This window comes from Arabidopsis lyrata (genome assembly GCF_000004255.2).
Source record: "Arabidopsis lyrata subsp. lyrata unplaced genomic scaffold ARALYscaffold_8, whole genome shotgun sequence".
Classification (NCBI taxonomy): Eukaryota; Viridiplantae; Streptophyta; class Magnoliopsida; order Brassicales; family Brassicaceae; genus Arabidopsis; species Arabidopsis lyrata.
In genome coordinates this window covers 14,025,092-14,043,406 of record NW_003302548.1, presented here as the reverse complement: position 1 = coordinate 14,043,406, position 18,315 = coordinate 14,025,092, and the positions used below count along the sequence as shown (strand labels likewise).

Here is an 18,315-nt window from a genome sequence, read left to right as displayed (position 1 = left end):
AGATAGCATTCACTAATTCTATCTCTGTTATTCAAGATTGAAACCAGTACCTATTACACAGCCTAAGACAAGATTTAAAGCCGGCAAGGGTCGAAACCCCTCCAGAAACAAAGCCGGCGAGTTTAAAGGAAACTCCCGGAGCCAAAAGCCCGATTAACGGGAAACTGCAGACTGCCGAATCAGGATTCAAAACCTAACCAAGAGATCGAAGAGAGCAAAGGTAAGGCGGTTACAAACACAGCTTCCAATTCCGGTGAGGCATACGCGATGGAGATCTGAGAAGCAACTCCGCCAAGCGAATCCAAGCTCTGAAACAAGTTCGCCTCAACTCTTCCGCAACGGCGACATCATCTCCGGTGATCGAGCTCTCGCCGTTTCCGTCCAACAACCTGTCGGAGAAGAGTGGCGGCGAATCGCGTCTCCGCTTGGGTTTCACTATCGCCCACCGCCTCGCCTTTTCCTCCTATCCCCCGATTTTAAACCCCTTCCGTTGATCAACTATTCATAACGGGTTTTAATTTGCGTCGTTCTCCTCCCAATAACCCACGTTGCATAACACGTGTCTCAAAATTGTCTTCCGTATCTTACTGTTTTGCAATTAGTGGGTACTGAATCTATGCCAGTTTGGGCTTTATAAAAATATTGTGACGACCAAATTTAAAAAAAAAAAAAAAAAAAGTTACCATAAAATGTCATTTATATGCATGTACAAAATCTTTATCAAATAAGCATCACTTTAAGGTTTTTTAAGTTATAAATTGAGGTTCAGTATAGGTATAATTATCTTCATCATTTACATACGTTACTACTTTGCATGATTGCATTAGTCTTCTTTTTCTTTTGTTCTCATTTGATTTCTTTACTATATGTTTTTGTCTTTATCTCGTCATTTGTGTACAAATTGGAAAACCTCAACTGATGTTGGAGTGGGTAAAAAAACCCAGTCCGACCCTGAACCTGAAATGAACGTGAAAGGATTGCTCTCGTTTTAGGGAGAGTTCGAGTTTCAATTTTTGGGGTGAAAAGGATGAAATGATGTTGGTTAGTACATATTTAAAAAATCGCGGGTGCCCAAAACCTAATAGGATAAACCCATATAAGACTCTATTAGTGCGGATACCCGACCTGTTTCAAACCCGTGATTTTGTAATATAAAATGTATATCTGTGGACTCAATATTTGACATAGGTCTCGGGTACCCAACAGATTAAAGTCCATCATTAACATCCCTATGTGACATAATGCCCCGATATATGCACTGGTCCATAGTGTTGCCTCTCAAGAACCGTTCAAGATGTGTATTTCTTGGCTGAATAGCAAGAACAATGAGGAACTGGATCCAACGAAGTGGATTGTTTCGGGGTTTTACAAGACAAGCGGATGCTTCTCGATTCAGAAACCCGGCAACACCTACTAGTCACCTAGTCTCTCAGTTCATTCTCACACAAAGTGGAATGGACAAAAGGTTTTGTATACACATATAGGGTAACGTTTGGGAGCTGTATACAAACTTGTTACCATCTTGGAACAGTTCAACTCCAAACTGGTCACTTTTCGTTTGAATTTAATTTGTATTTATTGGAGCACATTTTGTTTAACAAATTTTTACCCTCTACAAACATGTTTATTAACTAGGATATGACCCGCGGTATACCGCGGGTTAATTATTTGATTTTTTATGTTTTTATAAATTGATGAATTTGTTGTATATAATATTTTTTGTTGTACATCGCGGATCACATGCGTTGTAACTAAAAAATAAAATTTTCAAATTATATTTATTTTGTTAGTGTTTAAGATTGTATAATTGTATTTTGATTTGTTAATTCTAGGATTTCAGCCGTGGTATATTGTCCCGTATTAATATCAACCCAAACCCGTCCACCATATAATCCCGTCCTGTGAAATTAAACAACATTTTGTTATTTTTTAATAACAATTTTATTTAAAAGATATATAATTCGAGTCAATTTAAAAGTTTGCTTTCAAATGGTAACCATAATATATATAAATTACTGTGTGTTTTTGGACCAACCCGTAAAAAACAATTTATAATTCTATCTTAAAATACTAAATAATCGTATTTTGAGTTGTTAATTTTAGGGATTTCACCCGTGATATACTGTCCCGTTTTAGATAAATTTAAAAATTAAGGAAATATCCGAATGACTCAATTTTGGGTCAGAATAAAAAAATGACCTGATTAAATGCGGAATTTTTAAAATATTAATATAAAATTTGAATGAAAATGGATATTAAATCTTTTATGTTAATCAAAATATGACAAACACTATTTTCTTTAATCATCATTTAAGGCCTCGAAAATGTTAGAAACGGCTCAAATGGGCCAACATGGGCCTTGAGGACTTCAACTCTGACGCTTCACTCCACTTAACGGGCCACACACTTCGTCTCCAAGCTTTCGACCAAAAGAGATTGAGCGATTCGCAGACTCGAGGACGCGGCTGTGTGAGTCTGTGAGAGAGAGAGAGAGAGAAAATGGCGTCGTCATCATCGAGAGGAGAGATGGAGAAGATTGGAATCGATCAGCTGAAGGCGTTAAAGGAGCAAGCGGATCTGGAAGTGAATCTCCTTCAAAATAGTCTTAACAACATCCGTACAGCCACCGTCCGTCTTGATGCCGCCGCCGCAGCTCTCAACGATCTATCTCCTTTGATTGGCGATGTTACCGCCGCCGCTGCTAGGTTTCGATATGGATCTGTTTCGATGGAGGTGGTGATAGCGTACAGTCCAAATGATGCAAGGGTAATCTTTTAAGGATCAGAATGTCATATCTTGTTCAACACTGAAAATGTCTAGAACTTATCTTTGATTTTATTTGTTAATACAATAACCAAATCATTTAAATCAAATTGATCTTCAACAACCAAGGTAGTTTAGTGTTAGGTAGAATCTTCTTTGGAAATAGTTTATGACTCCTGGTTCCAGAACTGGTAGCTACGGGATGGTAATTACAACTTTACAATAAACTATATAGTTGCATAGATGAAAATTGAATATATGCGAAGATTAGCAAAAGGGTTTTCCCAAAACTATAATTAATACTTTACTTTCTCATATGACAAAACATTCTTCTCCTTTAGACTCTTCTTCAATCCTATTTATATATATTCATCCTTCTGAGTCATTCTTCAATCTTATTCATTGATCTGAGTTATTTTGCTTGCTCCTTCAAATCTTGACAATGGCAGTGAACGTTGATGCAGAGTACCTCAAAGAGATAGAGAAGACTCGTAGAGACCTTTGAGCTCTCATCTCTTCCAGAAACTGTGCTCCCATTATGCTCTGTCTTGCGTAAGATCTTTGCTCTCAGAATCATTCTCTGTTTTCCTTTCTTTTCTTAATCTTTCCAAATGCAAATTATTGTGTGCATATAGATGGCATGATGCAGGAACCTATGATGCCAAGAAGAAAACCGGAGGTCCCAATGGATCTATCAAGTTCAAGGAAGAGCTAAACCGTCCACACAACAAAGGTTTGGAGAAGGCAGTCGCTTTTTTGTGGTGAGTTTATGATCAAACATTGACTCCGTTGTTACTACTCTTCAGGACCTGACATATAATGAGAAAGAATGTGTTTAGAGAGTGGAAATGAACGACTATTTATAGAGTTTGGATAGTTAGTATGTTATTGGGTTTAGAGAATATTTAAAAATCTTGATGACCAAGCATTTCGTATAATTCGAGATCTTTAAATTGGGAAATATAGAGAATATGCTAGGTTGATGCTTAAACAAATTAGGATAAAATCTTTTGGTTATGAAGCAATTTCCTTTTCGATAAGGTGAAATGAATATCGAATTATATGTAGGAAACAAATGATAAATGTAACATTAAAATAGGAAACAATTTGCCTTACGAAATCAATTTGTTATAACTATATATATTCTCCCTATCTTTCAATTATGAGAAATTAAATGCTTTTTGACTTGAATGTAGGGAGCATCAAATATGGTAGGATTCGATTGAGAGATTTCGGGTCAAAATCTCAAATAAGGTAAGATCCGAATGTCAAGATTGCGGGTCAAATTGAGAAGATTTCCGGGTCAATATTTCAACCCGATTGGGGACCCCAAAAACTGCTGCAAAAATGTATAGTAGATGATCTCTCTTTTGTTTTACAGTTAAACATCAAAATGTGGAAGAGTTTTCTCTCTTGAGTGTCTACGACATCATGTAAACAAATTAAATAATTATAAAACACTAACCTTAGGTAAATTTTAATTTTATAGGGATTACAGGATTTGTACTTTCTACATTCATATATTATTGTTATACATTATTTCATATGTCAAATTGAACCATTACATTATGAGTTTAAGTAATAAGAAATGTAAAATAACTAAAATGCAAATTAACATCATGAGCAAATTATTATTAAAATTCTCCAACATTTTGAGCAAATTATGCTTTCACATTTAACATATGAAAACATAGTTTATAAAGATATTCGAAAATAAGTTTTGTACAGTAAAATTTTAACTTTCAATTTTATAGAGAAAAAAAATATACCTTTTGTATTTCCTTTATTAAGAGCAGTATTCAATAGTAAAAACAATTCCTCTCAATAGTAAATACACTTTAATCACTTTCATTTTTTTTCCTTATAATACCAACTACCACTCAGTCAAGTCACACACATAATGTTAATAACATTAAATATTCTTAACAAAATATTAAATGGGTTAAGATTCACATTTGAGAAAAGATTACATGTTTCTTATCCCACCATATCTTATATACGCTTAAGCTTTTTTTTTATATATGCGAACCACCACATAAAAAATCTCAAGCCCAGTACCTAGAAACTTCAAACAAAAGATATCATGGAGAACATCACCGGCAACCACCAGCAGCCACAAAAAGATAACGAGCAACTAAAGAGTTTCTGGTCAAAGGAGATGGAAGGTGACTTGAATTTCAAGAATCACGAGTTTCCCATAACTCGTATCAAGAGGATTATGAAGTTTGATCCTGATGTGACTATGGTTGCTGGTGAGGCACCAATCCTATTCTCGAAAGCCTGCGAGATGTTCATCATGGATGTCACGATGCGTTCGTGGCTCCATGCTCAGGAGAGCAACCGACTCACGATAAAGAGATCTGATGTCGCTGCCGCAGTGGATCGAACCCTCATCTTTGATTTCTTGCTTGATGTTGTCGATGAGGACGAGGGAGAGTCCGTTGTCGCCGCTGCTGATCTCGTGGCCGTGCCACATCTTGACAATGGAGAACTGCCGCCGGGAATGGTTATAGGTACTCCGGTTTGTAGCGGTCTTGGAATATACGCGCCACAACCGCAGATGCAGGCGTGGCCTGGAGCTTGGACCGCGGCGCCTGGTGAGGAGGAGGATGCGGCTGGGGGAAATGGAGAAGACGGCGGAAATTAATATTTGGATTGGGTGTTAGGGTTTTTAACCGCTGTTGTGAGAATTTGAGTTATGTTTTTTATTTTATTTTATGTTATGTTTTTTTTGTTGTTGTTAATGTTGTGTTTTGTTGGTGTTAGTGTTGTGTTTTGTTGTTGTTAATGTTATGTTTCATTTGTCTTTTAAGTGAATCTAAATAATCTATTTCATAAGAGACAAGAGTATTGTATAACGCTTTAGGTAAGATGTTTCTTCATGTGTGCTAAAACCAGGATGTTTAATTATAAGACTAATATATTTTTCTATCACTTTTACTTGTTCAAGAACTCTCTTTCTGTGTTTGCAGCTGTTTATTATATTAAATTTTAGAGGCAACAAGATCCAGAGATCTAGAAACAAACCTTAATTTGAAACGTGAATCTGTTTAAAAAGTTTCCAGCTTTTATTTTTATTTTTTTTGGTAAGAACTAAGCTTAGTTTTTCAACGGAATTTGGCGTGCAAACGGTCTATTTGAGTTTAGTCTTTTAACAAATTTTAGCGCGCTTTTAATGAACTTGACGCCATCGATTCAATTATATCATGATTTATCACAGTTTTGTTGATTTGACCTTTGGTTTTAATTTACAAGTTTTCCGATTTGGACTATTAACCAATTTTTGGCATTTCTGTGTTATGACTCCTTTGTGTTTGCAATATATGTTGGGATAAATTTTAGAGGTATCATGAGATCTTAGGATCTAACAAAATACCATTTGAAACCCAAATCTATTTTCATTAGTTTTTCCAGCTTCTTAATTATCAACAGATCTGGCACGCAAATACTATCTTTAAAGCGAAAACTTTATACAGATTTGAATTTGCCACAACTTTCGCGCGCAAACCGTCAATTCGTTTTACATTTTTTTTTAGATTTAGCATTAGTTATTTGTTTAGGTAGTAGTTATTTAATAGAGCTCAATTAAGGGAAATATCTTCTTTAGAACAAAAAATATCTTTGGATCTTAAAATTGTAAGCTCAACCACATTTTAATCACCGAAGTTAGTCAAAGAAAAAAGAAAAACCATAAGGTAAATCCCTGTTAAACTGTAGTTACTGATTTAAACCCGAGGACTAAAGAAAGCATGCATGTCTTGAATGCTTAAGGAAGCACTGAACATTAATATTTGTTGAATGCTCAAAGAAATAACCAAGAACTAATTAAGGTCCGACTGAAAAAAATCAGTCAAAAAAGGAAGACTATATTTGTATACCTTGTTGTAGTTACATCGTGATTGACTTGACTGCTACAAATATCAATCTGTGTGGAAACAATTAATTGTAGTTGGCATCAAATTATACACGGACAGACATGTACAATAATATTTAAGAATAACCTGTTGACAAAAAAAAAAAAAAGAATAACCGAGAAGAACAAAAGAAATAAAATCCAGCACAATAATTTTTTAAATTTTTTTGACAAAATTGAAAGTATCAAACTGAAAGTGAGGAGGCTTTACAGAATAAAAGAAAAGGTTTTTTTTCAGCAGAAAAAAAGAAGAAGAAATTTAATTTCCAAGATTTTCAATATCCAGTAGGGCTCTTTAGAGTAGAGATACTTTGGTTACCTTTTAGAGATTAGATAAAAAGTCTTTGTTCAAAGTATATTTTTCTTGAAACAAAGAGGGAAATTAAAACGCCAATTAGAAAAGATTCATTTCTACAAACATCAATTTTGTATATGGAAATCATTTGAAATCAGAAAATGAGTTTTTGACTTTTGACTGAAGGAAAAACATACAAAGAATATAAAATTTGTGAATATAGAAAGCAATGTAATATTTACCATAAAAAGTTTTATGCATGTACGAATCCTCATTACCACATGTACCTATCATCCTATAAATTTTCTCTCTTGATGTTTTCACTTTAACGTGAAAGAAGAAGAAGATAAAATTGTTCTTTCTTCGATAATCACCCACAAGAATATGTGTATGTGTATTCCCTCCTGCTGTTATCAACATTATTGTGGGAAGTCTGTCAGTTGGACTTTGGTCCAATTGGTTTACCTGGTAGTCAGAAATGCAGGCGACCTGACTTTCCCCTGGCACTTAGTCGGAAGGCATTCCAAACTCGGGATAGGCAGAGTGGTAGCCCGAAGGGCCTAGCCGTTAACACGGTGGACCAGTCTACTATGTAGCACCTCGGTGCGTTCCTACCGGATAGCCGATAGGGTTTATCAAAAAAAAAAAAAAAAAAAATATGTGTATTTCTTGGCTAAATGGCAAGAAAAATGGATATGTGGCTTCAATTAAGAAGTGGATTTATTCAGGGTATTACAAGACTAGTGGATGCTTCTCAATCGGGAAATATAGCAGCAACGGCTCTCTCAACTCATTCTCACATAGAGTCCAATGGACAATATGTGAGAAAGGATTGGTGCACATATATCCGAGAAGAGGCAATATTTGGGCTCTTTATGAAAACTGGTCACCATCTTGGGATATTTCAACTTCAGTAGAAGAAATGAACAAGTATGAAATGGTAGAAGTCCTTCAAGATTTCGACGAAGAGAGAGGTGTGACAGTTGTGCCACTTGTTAAACTCTCAGGATTTAAACTTTAATTTTAAGTTACAACTGTCACACATCATTCTTCATCAAAATCTTGAAGCACTTCAACCACTTCATACTTGTCCACAACTTCTTGGGGGAGTTGAACTGTCCCAAGATGTTGATCAGTTTGCATACAAAGCCCAAACATTACCTTCTTTGGGATATATATATGTTCATCAATCATTTCTCACATATTGTCCACTCGACTCTATGTGAGAATGAGTTGAGATAGTCGTTGCTGCTACGTTCCCGATGGAGAAGCATTCACTCGTCTTGTAAAACCTTGAATTAGTCCACTTCATTGGACCCAACTCCTCATTGTTCTTGTCAAGGCTAAACAATTGAGACGGAGAAGATCACAAAGTTCAGGATCAAGATTTTTTGCTTTAACAGCATATTCTTTGGCTCCAGCAAAATTACCTACTATATACTTCTCTACAACTATTGCTTTTGCTCTTCTAGCTTCGTCTCTAACGCTTTCTGCTATTGATCCGTCCATTTCCTCATATCTTCGTCAAAATAGGGCCACAAGATTCTGCAAAACATAGAGATTGATGAGAAAATTAACCATCCCAAAATTGCAACACTATAAGTTCCAATTCTGTAACAATGCTGAAACATAGCAAAAGCTGATCACATAACCAATTTTTCCAAAAAATAATTTTTGTATTAATGTTAAATTTATTCATCAAAAATACTATGTGTACATTATACGCAACCTTGTTCTTAGAGATTAAACCATAATTAATTTAGAAGATAGATAATGCTTGAACCAAATTTGAAAAATAAAACCCATCACTAGATTGTAGGACTTAACATAGAATATGTTAAGTCCAAAAACACTACCTAATACTTGTAAAGCAATTAACATAGAATATGTAATGAAATACAAGAATACCAAAAATATGATTGAAGAACGGAGATTGACGGTGATTGAAGAACTTTGATGATCTCTCCTCAACTCAAAAATCGTCACATAATGCAACTGTTTGATGATGATTAGAATCCCATGATAAAATTGTTTCTCTTTTGATTCGCAACACTCAAAGTCAAAAGCGGAACAACTTGTGTTGCACCTAAGAAAAAGTAAAAAAAAAAAAGAAGAGAGAAGAGAAGAATTTTGATGTTTATGATCGATGAAGAGAAGGAGGAGACAATGACTTGACTAATATAGCCCAAGCTTAACGTCTATGTATTCATGAGGAGATCTCACCTTAAATAATATAGCCCAAGCTTAACGTCTATGTATTCATGAGGAGATCTCACCTTAAATGAAAAACTTATGAGAATTTGATTCTCACGACAAAGTCAAAAACGATTTTGACCTTAATTGTCATAACTGATTTTGTGTTGTTACAAAACTCAATCATTAAGGTAAATATTTTTGATTTAATGATTAATTTAAATCAAAATAAATTTGTGAAAATAAAATAAATATATGGGTTGTAAGCCCATTTCCAAAATCTTAAATCTCAAATCCAACCCATATACAGTATGTTTAGATTTCTCCTACAATTTCCAATTTAAGTATACAATTTGAATTTAAGTCAAAATTCTAAACTAGCTATTTTGGACATTTATTTTTCATTCAAATAAACTCCGTTTTTAAACTTTCCAATACACCATCACGTAGTGCTCGCAACAACCATTCCATCGTGCCCAAAAACCAGTCATTCATTCTGATGAATGTCTTCACCATAAAAGTGGTCACAACCACTTCATCAAAAACAAGTTCAAATAGATTCTTCTCTTTGCAAACCACTCGCTCAAAGCTTCCTGCATTTTGCCATTGCTCTATTTCGAGTCAGTGGACATGCGATTCCGGATTGTGCAATCAACTTGTTTATTTATGTTTGCTGCAGACATGGGCTGTTCGCCGTGTTGTTGACGGTTCCTTTATCTCCATGTTGAATAGATGGAGGCTTGAAACACGTACCTAAGGATAAACTGATGAGTTCTGCTGAAATTTGTACTGGAAATCAACTAATCAAAGATGGAACGTCCTGAAACTGTGCTCCATGTCTCTGTTGAGTGATGTCGTGGGTGAGTTTTAACCAAATAGGATCTTAAGCTCTTGAACAATTCTCAAATATAAAGTGGGAAAGCTTTTACCCCAAGAACAAGGTTTATCATCAAAAGATTCTTCAAGTCACAATCTCAATGGAGAAAATATATTTCACTTTAGATGTGTTGAACCTTAGATGTTCTTGCCAAATCTAAAAGAAACAGCAATATTAAATAAACAGTTATGAAGATAATTATACCTATGTTGTTGGAAATGAGGAAGAACAGCTTCGGACTTGTTGTGTGATTTTGTTTCTAACTCTTCTTCTTTGTCAAATCTCTAAACGAAGAATTAACAATTCTTATTTTTTTGGCTCTTTATTTATTTTGCATTCAACGTTAAGATTAAAAAAAAAAAAATCTTCAAGTGATAAAATTTATAAACCTTAACCATTGAATGATAAACATGTGGTGCACATTGGCTTTTTACCATGGCTTTGTATTGCCAGTCATGTTTTTACCAATTATCACCATTGTATTCAGTAAAAAATAATTCCTCTAATTTGTTTTGAGAGATGTAAAGTATTAAGTAGAGAGAAATCGTGTTCTAACTCCAATTTAAAACGGTAACGTTTCCTTTCTATCTTCTCTACAGCAATATATTTAACCATGACTGCTTATAAGAATCGACAGTTTCTTGCTCACCAAGATATAGGTTTTCAAATTAAGATAACAAACCAAGCAGAATTCACAAAACCAAGCCCTTTTTAGTGACATTAACTTGTTCCGAAGGGCCTGTTCGTCTGTTAATCAGCTGCGACATGGACTACAGGAAAGACAAAAAATATTACGGAGATACAACACCAGTCGCTGAATATGGAACTCGGCAACTCGCGACGTCACTAGTGAAGATGTTGAGCGGCTGTTATTTTTGGCTGACACAGTGTATGCCTTTATACGTTGCTGTTTTTTTTTTTGTCGCTGGATCTATTTGTAGGTTTTTGTTTCCTTATAAGTTTTTTTATAAAGGATTTTCTTCCTTTTAGGTCTGTTGAAACTGTAGAACCTTATTTACAGATTTTGTCTCTTTTATTATTCAGCAGCTTTTGATTTAATAAAAACAAGATTTTTTTTAAAAGAGAGTATTTGTTCAAAGTATCGAAACGTTTACATGAAAAGAAAAAGAGAGAGATATAGAAACCCCACGCACCAAGTAAAAATGATTCATTTCTACAAATGAGATTTTGTATATGGACGTAATTTGAAATTGGGCACGGAGTGGTTGGATAGAAGGGAAAACATAACTGGCAAATATAAAATATTATAACTTTTAACCAAATTCAAGATAAGGAGTAGTCTTATGAGTTGTATACAAACCTTTTAACCAAACGTTGCACTTGATGTAAAAACGTTTTTTCGAAGAAATTTTGACATTTTATTCAAAAAAAATATATATATTATAACTTTTAACAGAAAGGTCATATTTGTGTACTAATTGTAAAAAAGTATAAGCGGAAGAAAGAATAGAGAATTAAAAAATAGTAAATAAAAACAATCAATATATTTCATTGTTTTTACACTGTACAAAAGACATACAAAGTATGAGAAAAAGAAAGAAACTAGCTAGCTGTTAAAACAAAGACTGCATGAAGGAAAGAGAAAATACCATCATGCATGAAGGAGAGAGAAGTCACAACAATGATTAATTGTAAGTTAAGAGCAACAGCAATGGTAAGGATCTCCTAAGGATCCTTAAGAATTTTTTAATTGTAAATTTTGACAAATATAAAGTTAAGGATTTGCTAAGGGACTCTTAGAAATATTCATGTCCAATGGTAGGAATCCTTAAGGGATCCTTAAGAAAGAAAAATTTGAAAATAAAATTTAGTGTTTGAGTTTTGATTGCTTGAAAAAAAAAGATAGAGAAGACAAGTTTTTGATACATTTTTGATAAACACATTTTGAATAACAAAGATTCATGACAATAATATTACAAAGCATACAAGATTCATTGGAAAACACATCAAAGATAAAAACTATACAAGAAAGAACATCACAACATTTAAAGAATATATAGACAAGCAAGAAACTTACACGAATCAATACAGTGGTGCTTGGTAGACAAATCGTTCTGAACACAGAAAGCCACTGATTTCCAAATGAATCTATATAGTTAGATTTATTCTCTTCCCATGGAGAGCTAGCAGATGCAACAAAAGCCATCAAATCAGCAACCTAATTATTAACCAGTAAGAAATAAATCAGTTAACACCTGTTACAAACTCTGCTCACTGAAAGAACCAACAAATGTAAACAATAATTCACATGCCTTGACCATTTCCATGCATGTCAAAAGATCCCCATGAGGTGCCTTTAACACCTATAATAAATTCACAACATTGATCACACTAAGGATCCGACTTATCAACTAATCTAAGTTCCACCATATATCATAAGGGAATACACATACATTTGCTTTAAGCTTATACTCAGAAGATGCAACTGTCGAAGAAGAAACGACTCCAGAACCATCAGAAGATAATAGCTTTAAGATATCTTGATTAAATGAATTCAATTCCACAGACTTTAGTTAAGATGGCATTGTAAGAAAATTGGCTTATTTTATATTCATTGCCAAACTTTAGTTAAGAAGTTCTTCATCTTATTCTTCTCTCAAAATAAAACTTTCTTTTTTTCGGTTTCAATAAAGAGATGAAAATAAGGCAACCAGAGAAAAGTACTGATTAACACGGACAAAAGGATGATTAATATCAGAAGGGTTTAATTAGGGATTAAAGCAAGAATACCTCTCTAGGCATGAGTGTCTTGGGAATAACTCTGTGGCCAAATAACACCAAAGATGAGAAAAAAGAGAGACTTATTAAGATATGTGAGTAAGCAAGTATGACACTTAAATGGTGAATAGATGAAGAGTTACCCAATAACATGGCGACCACTATCATGAACAGCTTGTGAAACCAAACCCATCAAACCTATGCTTCCACCTCCATAGACTAGATCAATGTTCCTTAAAACCTGTAATAGTAAACGAAAAACAGAGTAAACCATCTTCTCATTACAAATAGTTTCATAAATGAGCTAAGAAGAGAAATCAAGCTAAGAGCACAAGCTAAGAAAAATTCTAAACTTTTTCCCCGAAAGAAAACAAAAACAGTAGCTTTGGATTTGTTAATGAAATCTCTCAATTGGGTTCGCTTCCTTAAAGAACATACAATAACAAATAAAACAGAGAGATTCGTACCGTGAGGAAGCGATTGGAGCCACTGGAATCGCCTTTCTCTCCGATTTGATTTGCAGAACCCACTGATGTCGGCTCGACGAACTACTGTTGGTGACCACGCCGACGGTGGAGATGAGCATCACGGCTTATTGTTGACAAAGGCTTCACCTTTTACTTCCGATTTGATGATGTATATCGCCGGAATTGAAGCTCAAAGAGATTCGCCGTCGGAGAAAACAAAGAGTTGAGAGAGACAGTCGAGAAAACTGAAACGCGAAAGAATTTTTTTTTTTTTTTTCTCACTTTTCTTCCCAATGAAATGACGCCACGTAGCGCCTCTTACAGCAACAAAAAAACCTTAAATTAGGAACGGACCTTGGCTTTTATTTATGTTTGGATTTATATTTGGGCCTTTTATTACAAGAAATTATGGATAGAGTCCTTTAAGATACTCTCATTGCTGTTGCTCTAATATATTTTAACATTCTCCCTTAAGATTGGCTGAGAGATGTTAATCAAGCCAAGTTTGCCATAAATAGAGTTATCTCGTTAAAAACTTTACCAGGATAATCTAATGGAAAAAACCATGGTAAAAGAAAAAAGAGTGCAACAATCATATTATCGGTTGGTGAAAATCAACTAGGCCAAGCTTGCCATGAATGAAGCTGCACACCTTTCAATCTGCAACTTTAGTGAAGATGTTCGCAAGCTGATTAGAACTTCTTGTGTAAGTAGGAATGATAACCCCAAGCTCGACTTTTTCACGGATATGATGACAATCCAATTCAATATGTTTGGTGCATTCATAGAAGACAGAGTTGGAGATTTTTTCCTCTTCTCCACATAAGAATGTTGTGCTGCTGCGGAAACTGATAATGTGGTTATGGAGGAGTGATGCAGCAACATCTTGAAGAGAGAGAGGCGCCAAAAGCAAACGGCTACTTGGAGGTTTTGGTGTTTTGTTTTATTTTAAAATTGGATTTTGTTTTGCATTTTGTGGAATTCCAAAGTCTTAAAGGATTCACTTTGTTGTTTTGTCATCATGTATTGAGTTTTAATAAAAGAGAGTTTATCCTCCCAAACAAGAAGCTGGTCCCTATTGTTTCACTTGAAACAAACAGATTGAGGTGAATTCCGGGTTTAACACGGTGCCAAGAAGGAACCTAATGTGGTGGTTATGAGTGTCTTAGATGCTGCGGATTTCTACAGTTTTTCCAAGGATTGAACCGAAGTTTCGTTTGGACAACACATTTCCATAGTAAAATTTTGATGGTAACACTGTTTTCTCTATATGGGCTGCTTATGATAGTGACGGAATGTCCCGGTATATGCACTAGTCCACATATAATGTTGTCTCTCAAGAACCGTACGAACTGCATATTTCTTGGCTTAATAGCAAAAATAATGAAGAACTGGGTCAAACGAAGTGGATTGTTGTAGGGTTTTACTAGACTAGTAGAGTGGACAAAGTGTGTCTTTTTCAAATCATTAATAGAATACACAAGTTTTTAACTAAAGATATTCGAAAATAATTTTTAGAGCAAATTTTTTTTTTGTCAAAAAAAAAAAAAACTTTTTCAATTTATAGAGAAAAATAATATACCTTTTGTATTTCCTTTATTTCCCTTTTTATAAGAATATTCAATGGTAAAAAATATTTCCTCTTAATTGGTATTTGAGAAAAGATCACATGCTTCTTATCCCACTATATCTTATCTACGCTTAAGATTTTCCTTTATATATGAGAACCACCACATAAAAAAAATCTCACACCCAGAACCCAAAGCCCTAGAGACTTCAAACAAAACAAAACAAAAATGGAGAACAACAACCACCAGCAGCCACCCCAACCCCAAGACAACGAGCAGCTAAAGAGTTTCTGGTCAAAGGAGATGGAAGGTGACTTGGATTTAAAGAATCACGAGTTTCCCTTATCTCGTATCAAGAGGATTATGAAGTTTGATCCTGATGTGAATATGATCGCTGCGGAGGCACCAATCCTGTTTTCCAAAGCCTGCGAGATGTTTATCATGGATGTCACGATGCGTTCGTGGCTCCATGCTCAGGAGAGAAAACGACTCACGATAAAGAAATCTGATGTCGCTGCCGCAGTGGATCGAACCCTCATCTTTGATTTCTTGCTTGATGTTGTCAATGAGGAAGAGGGAGAGTCCTTTCCTGCCGCTGCTGATCCCGTGGCCGTGCCATGTCTTGACGATGGAGAACTGCCCCAGGGAATGGTGATAGGAACTCCGGTTTGTTGCGGTCTCCCAGCTTGGACCGCGGCGCCTGGTGAGGAGGAGGATGCAGATGGGGAAAATGGAGGAGACAGCGGAAATTAATATATGGATTGTGTTTTAGGGTTTGTAACCGCTGTTGTGAGAATCTGAGTTATGTTTGTTTTTATTAAATGTTGTTTTTGTTGTTGCTAATGTTATGTACTTTGTTGTTGTCAATGTTTTGTCTTTCAAGTGAATCTAATGGTTTATGAATATTTGCTCCAGATTAATTTATGCATACGAAAACACATGATTACGAATTAAAAGTCTTTAATTTACCCATAGAAACGTTATCTTTTAGTGAGAGTAGAAAAGAATTAAATAATCTTCTTAAGAGATAAGGGTACTGTGATTCTGTGAACGGCTGAAGGTAAGATGTTTATTCGACTAACTATGTTTCTATCACATTCTAGAGGCAACAATATCCAGAGATCTAGCAAAAAACCTTATTTTAGAACCTAAATCTGTTTGAAAAGTTTTCTAGCTTTTTTTTTTTTTTCCTTTTGGTAAGCATTAAGCTTAGTTATCCAACGGGATTTGGCGCGCAAACGATCTATTTGAGTTTAGTCTTTTAACACATTTTGGCGCGCTTTTAATGAACTTTTACGAGCAAGCCATTAGTCAATTATATCATGATTTATTGCAGTTTTCTGAATATGGCATTTGGATCTCATTCACAAGCTTTTCGGATTTGGACTTTCAACCATTTTTGGCATTTCTATGTTATGACACCTTTGTGTTTGCAATATCTGTTAGAATAAATTTTAGAGCTGCCATGATGAGATCTTAGGATCTAGGCAAAGATCTTTTTGAAACCCAAATCTGTTTTCATAAGTTTTTCCTTCTTACTTATCAAAGATCCAATTGATTTTATTTTGCCATTATCTTTAAAGCGAAAACTCTATACTGATTTGAATTGGGCACAACTTTAGCGTGCAAATTAAACAGTCAATTCTTATTGCAACTTTTTTAGATTTAGCATGAGTATAATTGTTCAGGTAGCTAGTTATTTATTTTTAGATGTGAACATCTAAGGTTGATTTAGAGCTTAAGTGGAAACATATTCTTTAGAAGAACAATATCTTTGGATCTTAAAATTTTGAGCTTATTGGAGATATATGGACCGGTTTACAGTTGGTTATTTCCGGTTATTGATCTTGGTTTAATCTTATGTATATAAGCTTAATGACGTTGTTATTAGAGTGGTTAAGTTGTTGTAAACAGAGTTTTGAGGTTGAATAAAAGTTTGTTACAGCTTCTTCATTCTCTCTCTTTTCCGATGATAAACTTCCGATGTATCGGAGTTTATTATGGTATCAGAGCTAAAATCTGAAGTTTCCGCATTCATCTTCTTCATCGGAAGAGAGATTTTCTCGGTTTGATTTCTTTTGAATCTTTTGATTTCTTCATCATCGCTTTCTGCGATTTTCTTTTGTTTTTCTCAGTTCACCGGAATCTATTTCTCCGTTCTGTTTCTTTGATTTCTTTCGCTTGACCTCTAGTGTTGACGAATCTTTGCTTCTTTATCCAAATTCGTCTCACTTTCTTTGTAATTCCTTGTTCTTAAACTGAGAATGGGAACTTATGTACCTCCATCTACGATTCCGGTGGCTCGTTCTCCGATTAACGCCGGTGAACAGTCTTCTTATCCAGTTAATCAATACGAGAATCCATATTATCTACATAGTACGGATCATGCTGGACTTATTCTTGTTTCGGATCGTTTAACGACTGCTTCTGATTTTCATTCTTGGCGTCGCTCGATCTTAATGGCTTTGAATATCAGAAACAAATTGGGCTTCATTAATGGTAAGATTTCGAAACCACCTGAAGATCATCGTGATTTTGGTGCTTGGTCTAGATGCAATGACATTGTTAGTACTTGGTTGATGAATTCTGTTGACAAGAAAATTGGTCAGAGTCTACTATTCATTTCCACGGCTCAAGGTATATGGAACAATTTGTTGATGCGTTTTAAGCAAGATGATGCTCCACGCATTTTTGATATAGAGCAGAAACTTAGTAAGATAGAGCAGGGATCTATGGATGTCTCCACATATTATACTACTCTACTTACTCTTTGGGAAGAACATAGGAATTATGTAGAACTTCCAGTCTGTACTTGTGGTCATTGTGAATGTGATGCAGCTGCTAAATGGGAAAGTTTGCAACAGAGAAGCCGAGTTACAAAGTTCCTTATGGGACTGAATGAAAGTTTTGATCAGACTAGACGTCACATCTTGATGCTTAAACCTATTCCCACAATTGAGGAGGCTTTTAACATTGTTACTCAAGATGAACGCCAAAAGACTGTGAAACCAACTACTCGTGTTGATAATGTGGCTTTTCAGAGTGTTGCACCCATGATGAATGATGTTGATAATGCTTATGTTGCAGCTTACAACACTGTTAGACCATCTCAGAAACCAGTGTGTTCTCACTGTGGGAAAGTGGGACATACTATTCAGAAATGTTACAAAGTACATGGTTATCCACCTGGAATGAAGATAGCTGGTCAGGGTTATCCTTATAAGACTAATCCTCAGTTAATGGTACAGCCAAGGGGACCAATGATACAAAATCAGCCTCGGATGCAATTTCCATCTCAAATGATGCCATATGCAAACTCAATGCAGAAAGCTAATGCAGTGGCTCATGTCTATACAGAGAATGGTGCTTATCCGTCTGATGGCTATCCCTACAATACTATGATGATGAATCCGTATGGTACCCCTGGAACCAATGTATATCAGTTGCCATATGTTACACAAGGTGGAAATCATTCAAATCTTCAAGATTTTTCTCCTCAG

The 18,315-nt window shown here is 35.1% G+C and overlaps 4 protein-coding genes across 5 annotated transcripts; 3 read left to right on the top strand and 1 right to left on the bottom strand.

The window, feature by feature from the left end:
* The first annotated feature begins 2,487 nt into the window (after positions 1–2,487).
* On the top strand, positions 2,488–3,289 carry LOC9301889 (probable prefoldin subunit 5). Of its 2 annotated transcripts, none has more exons than XR_002329796.1 (2): positions 2,488–2,766; positions 3,228–3,289. XR_002329796.1 is itself a non-coding variant. In XM_021015262.1 (2 exons), exons 1-2 carry the CDS (start codon positions 2,500–2,502, stop codon positions 3,213–3,215), a joined length of 270 nt encoding a protein of 89 aa, XP_020870921.1. In that variant the 5' UTR covers positions 2,488–2,499; the 3' UTR covers positions 3,216–3,285. The 2 variants fall into 2 exon arrangements, 1 of the variants encoding a protein (XP_020870921.1); XM_021015262.1 differs by having other exon boundaries at positions 3,213–3,285.
* A 1,320-nt stretch (positions 3,290–4,609) lies between these two features.
* On the top strand, positions 4,610–5,497 carry LOC9301888 (nuclear transcription factor Y subunit C-8). The gene has a single exon (XM_002865768.2). It carries the CDS (start codon positions 4,847–4,849, stop codon positions 5,408–5,410), a length of 564 nt encoding a protein of 187 aa, XP_002865814.1. The 5' UTR covers positions 4,610–4,846; the 3' UTR covers positions 5,411–5,497.
* Positions 5,498–11,559: 6,062 nt separating this feature from the next.
* On the bottom strand, positions 11,560–13,572 carry LOC9301887. Its single transcript, XM_021015765.1, has 6 exons — positions 13,248–13,572; positions 12,924–13,021; positions 12,793–12,823; positions 12,315–12,365; positions 11,929–12,220; positions 11,560–11,564 (listed from the first exon to the last, which is right to left on the bottom strand). Exons 2-6 carry the CDS (start codon positions 12,971–12,973, stop codon positions 11,560–11,562), a joined length of 429 nt encoding a protein of 142 aa, XP_020871424.1. The 5' UTR covers positions 12,974–13,021; positions 13,248–13,572.
* Positions 13,573–14,930: 1,358 nt separating this feature from the next.
* LOC9301886 (nuclear transcription factor Y subunit C-8) lies at positions 14,931–15,720 on the top strand. Its single transcript, XM_002865766.2, has one exon. The coding sequence runs from the start codon at positions 15,044–15,046 to the stop codon at positions 15,566–15,568; it is 525 nt and encodes a 174-aa protein (XP_002865812.1). The 5' UTR covers positions 14,931–15,043; the 3' UTR covers positions 15,569–15,720.
* Positions 15,721–18,315: the final 2,595 nt, after the last annotated feature.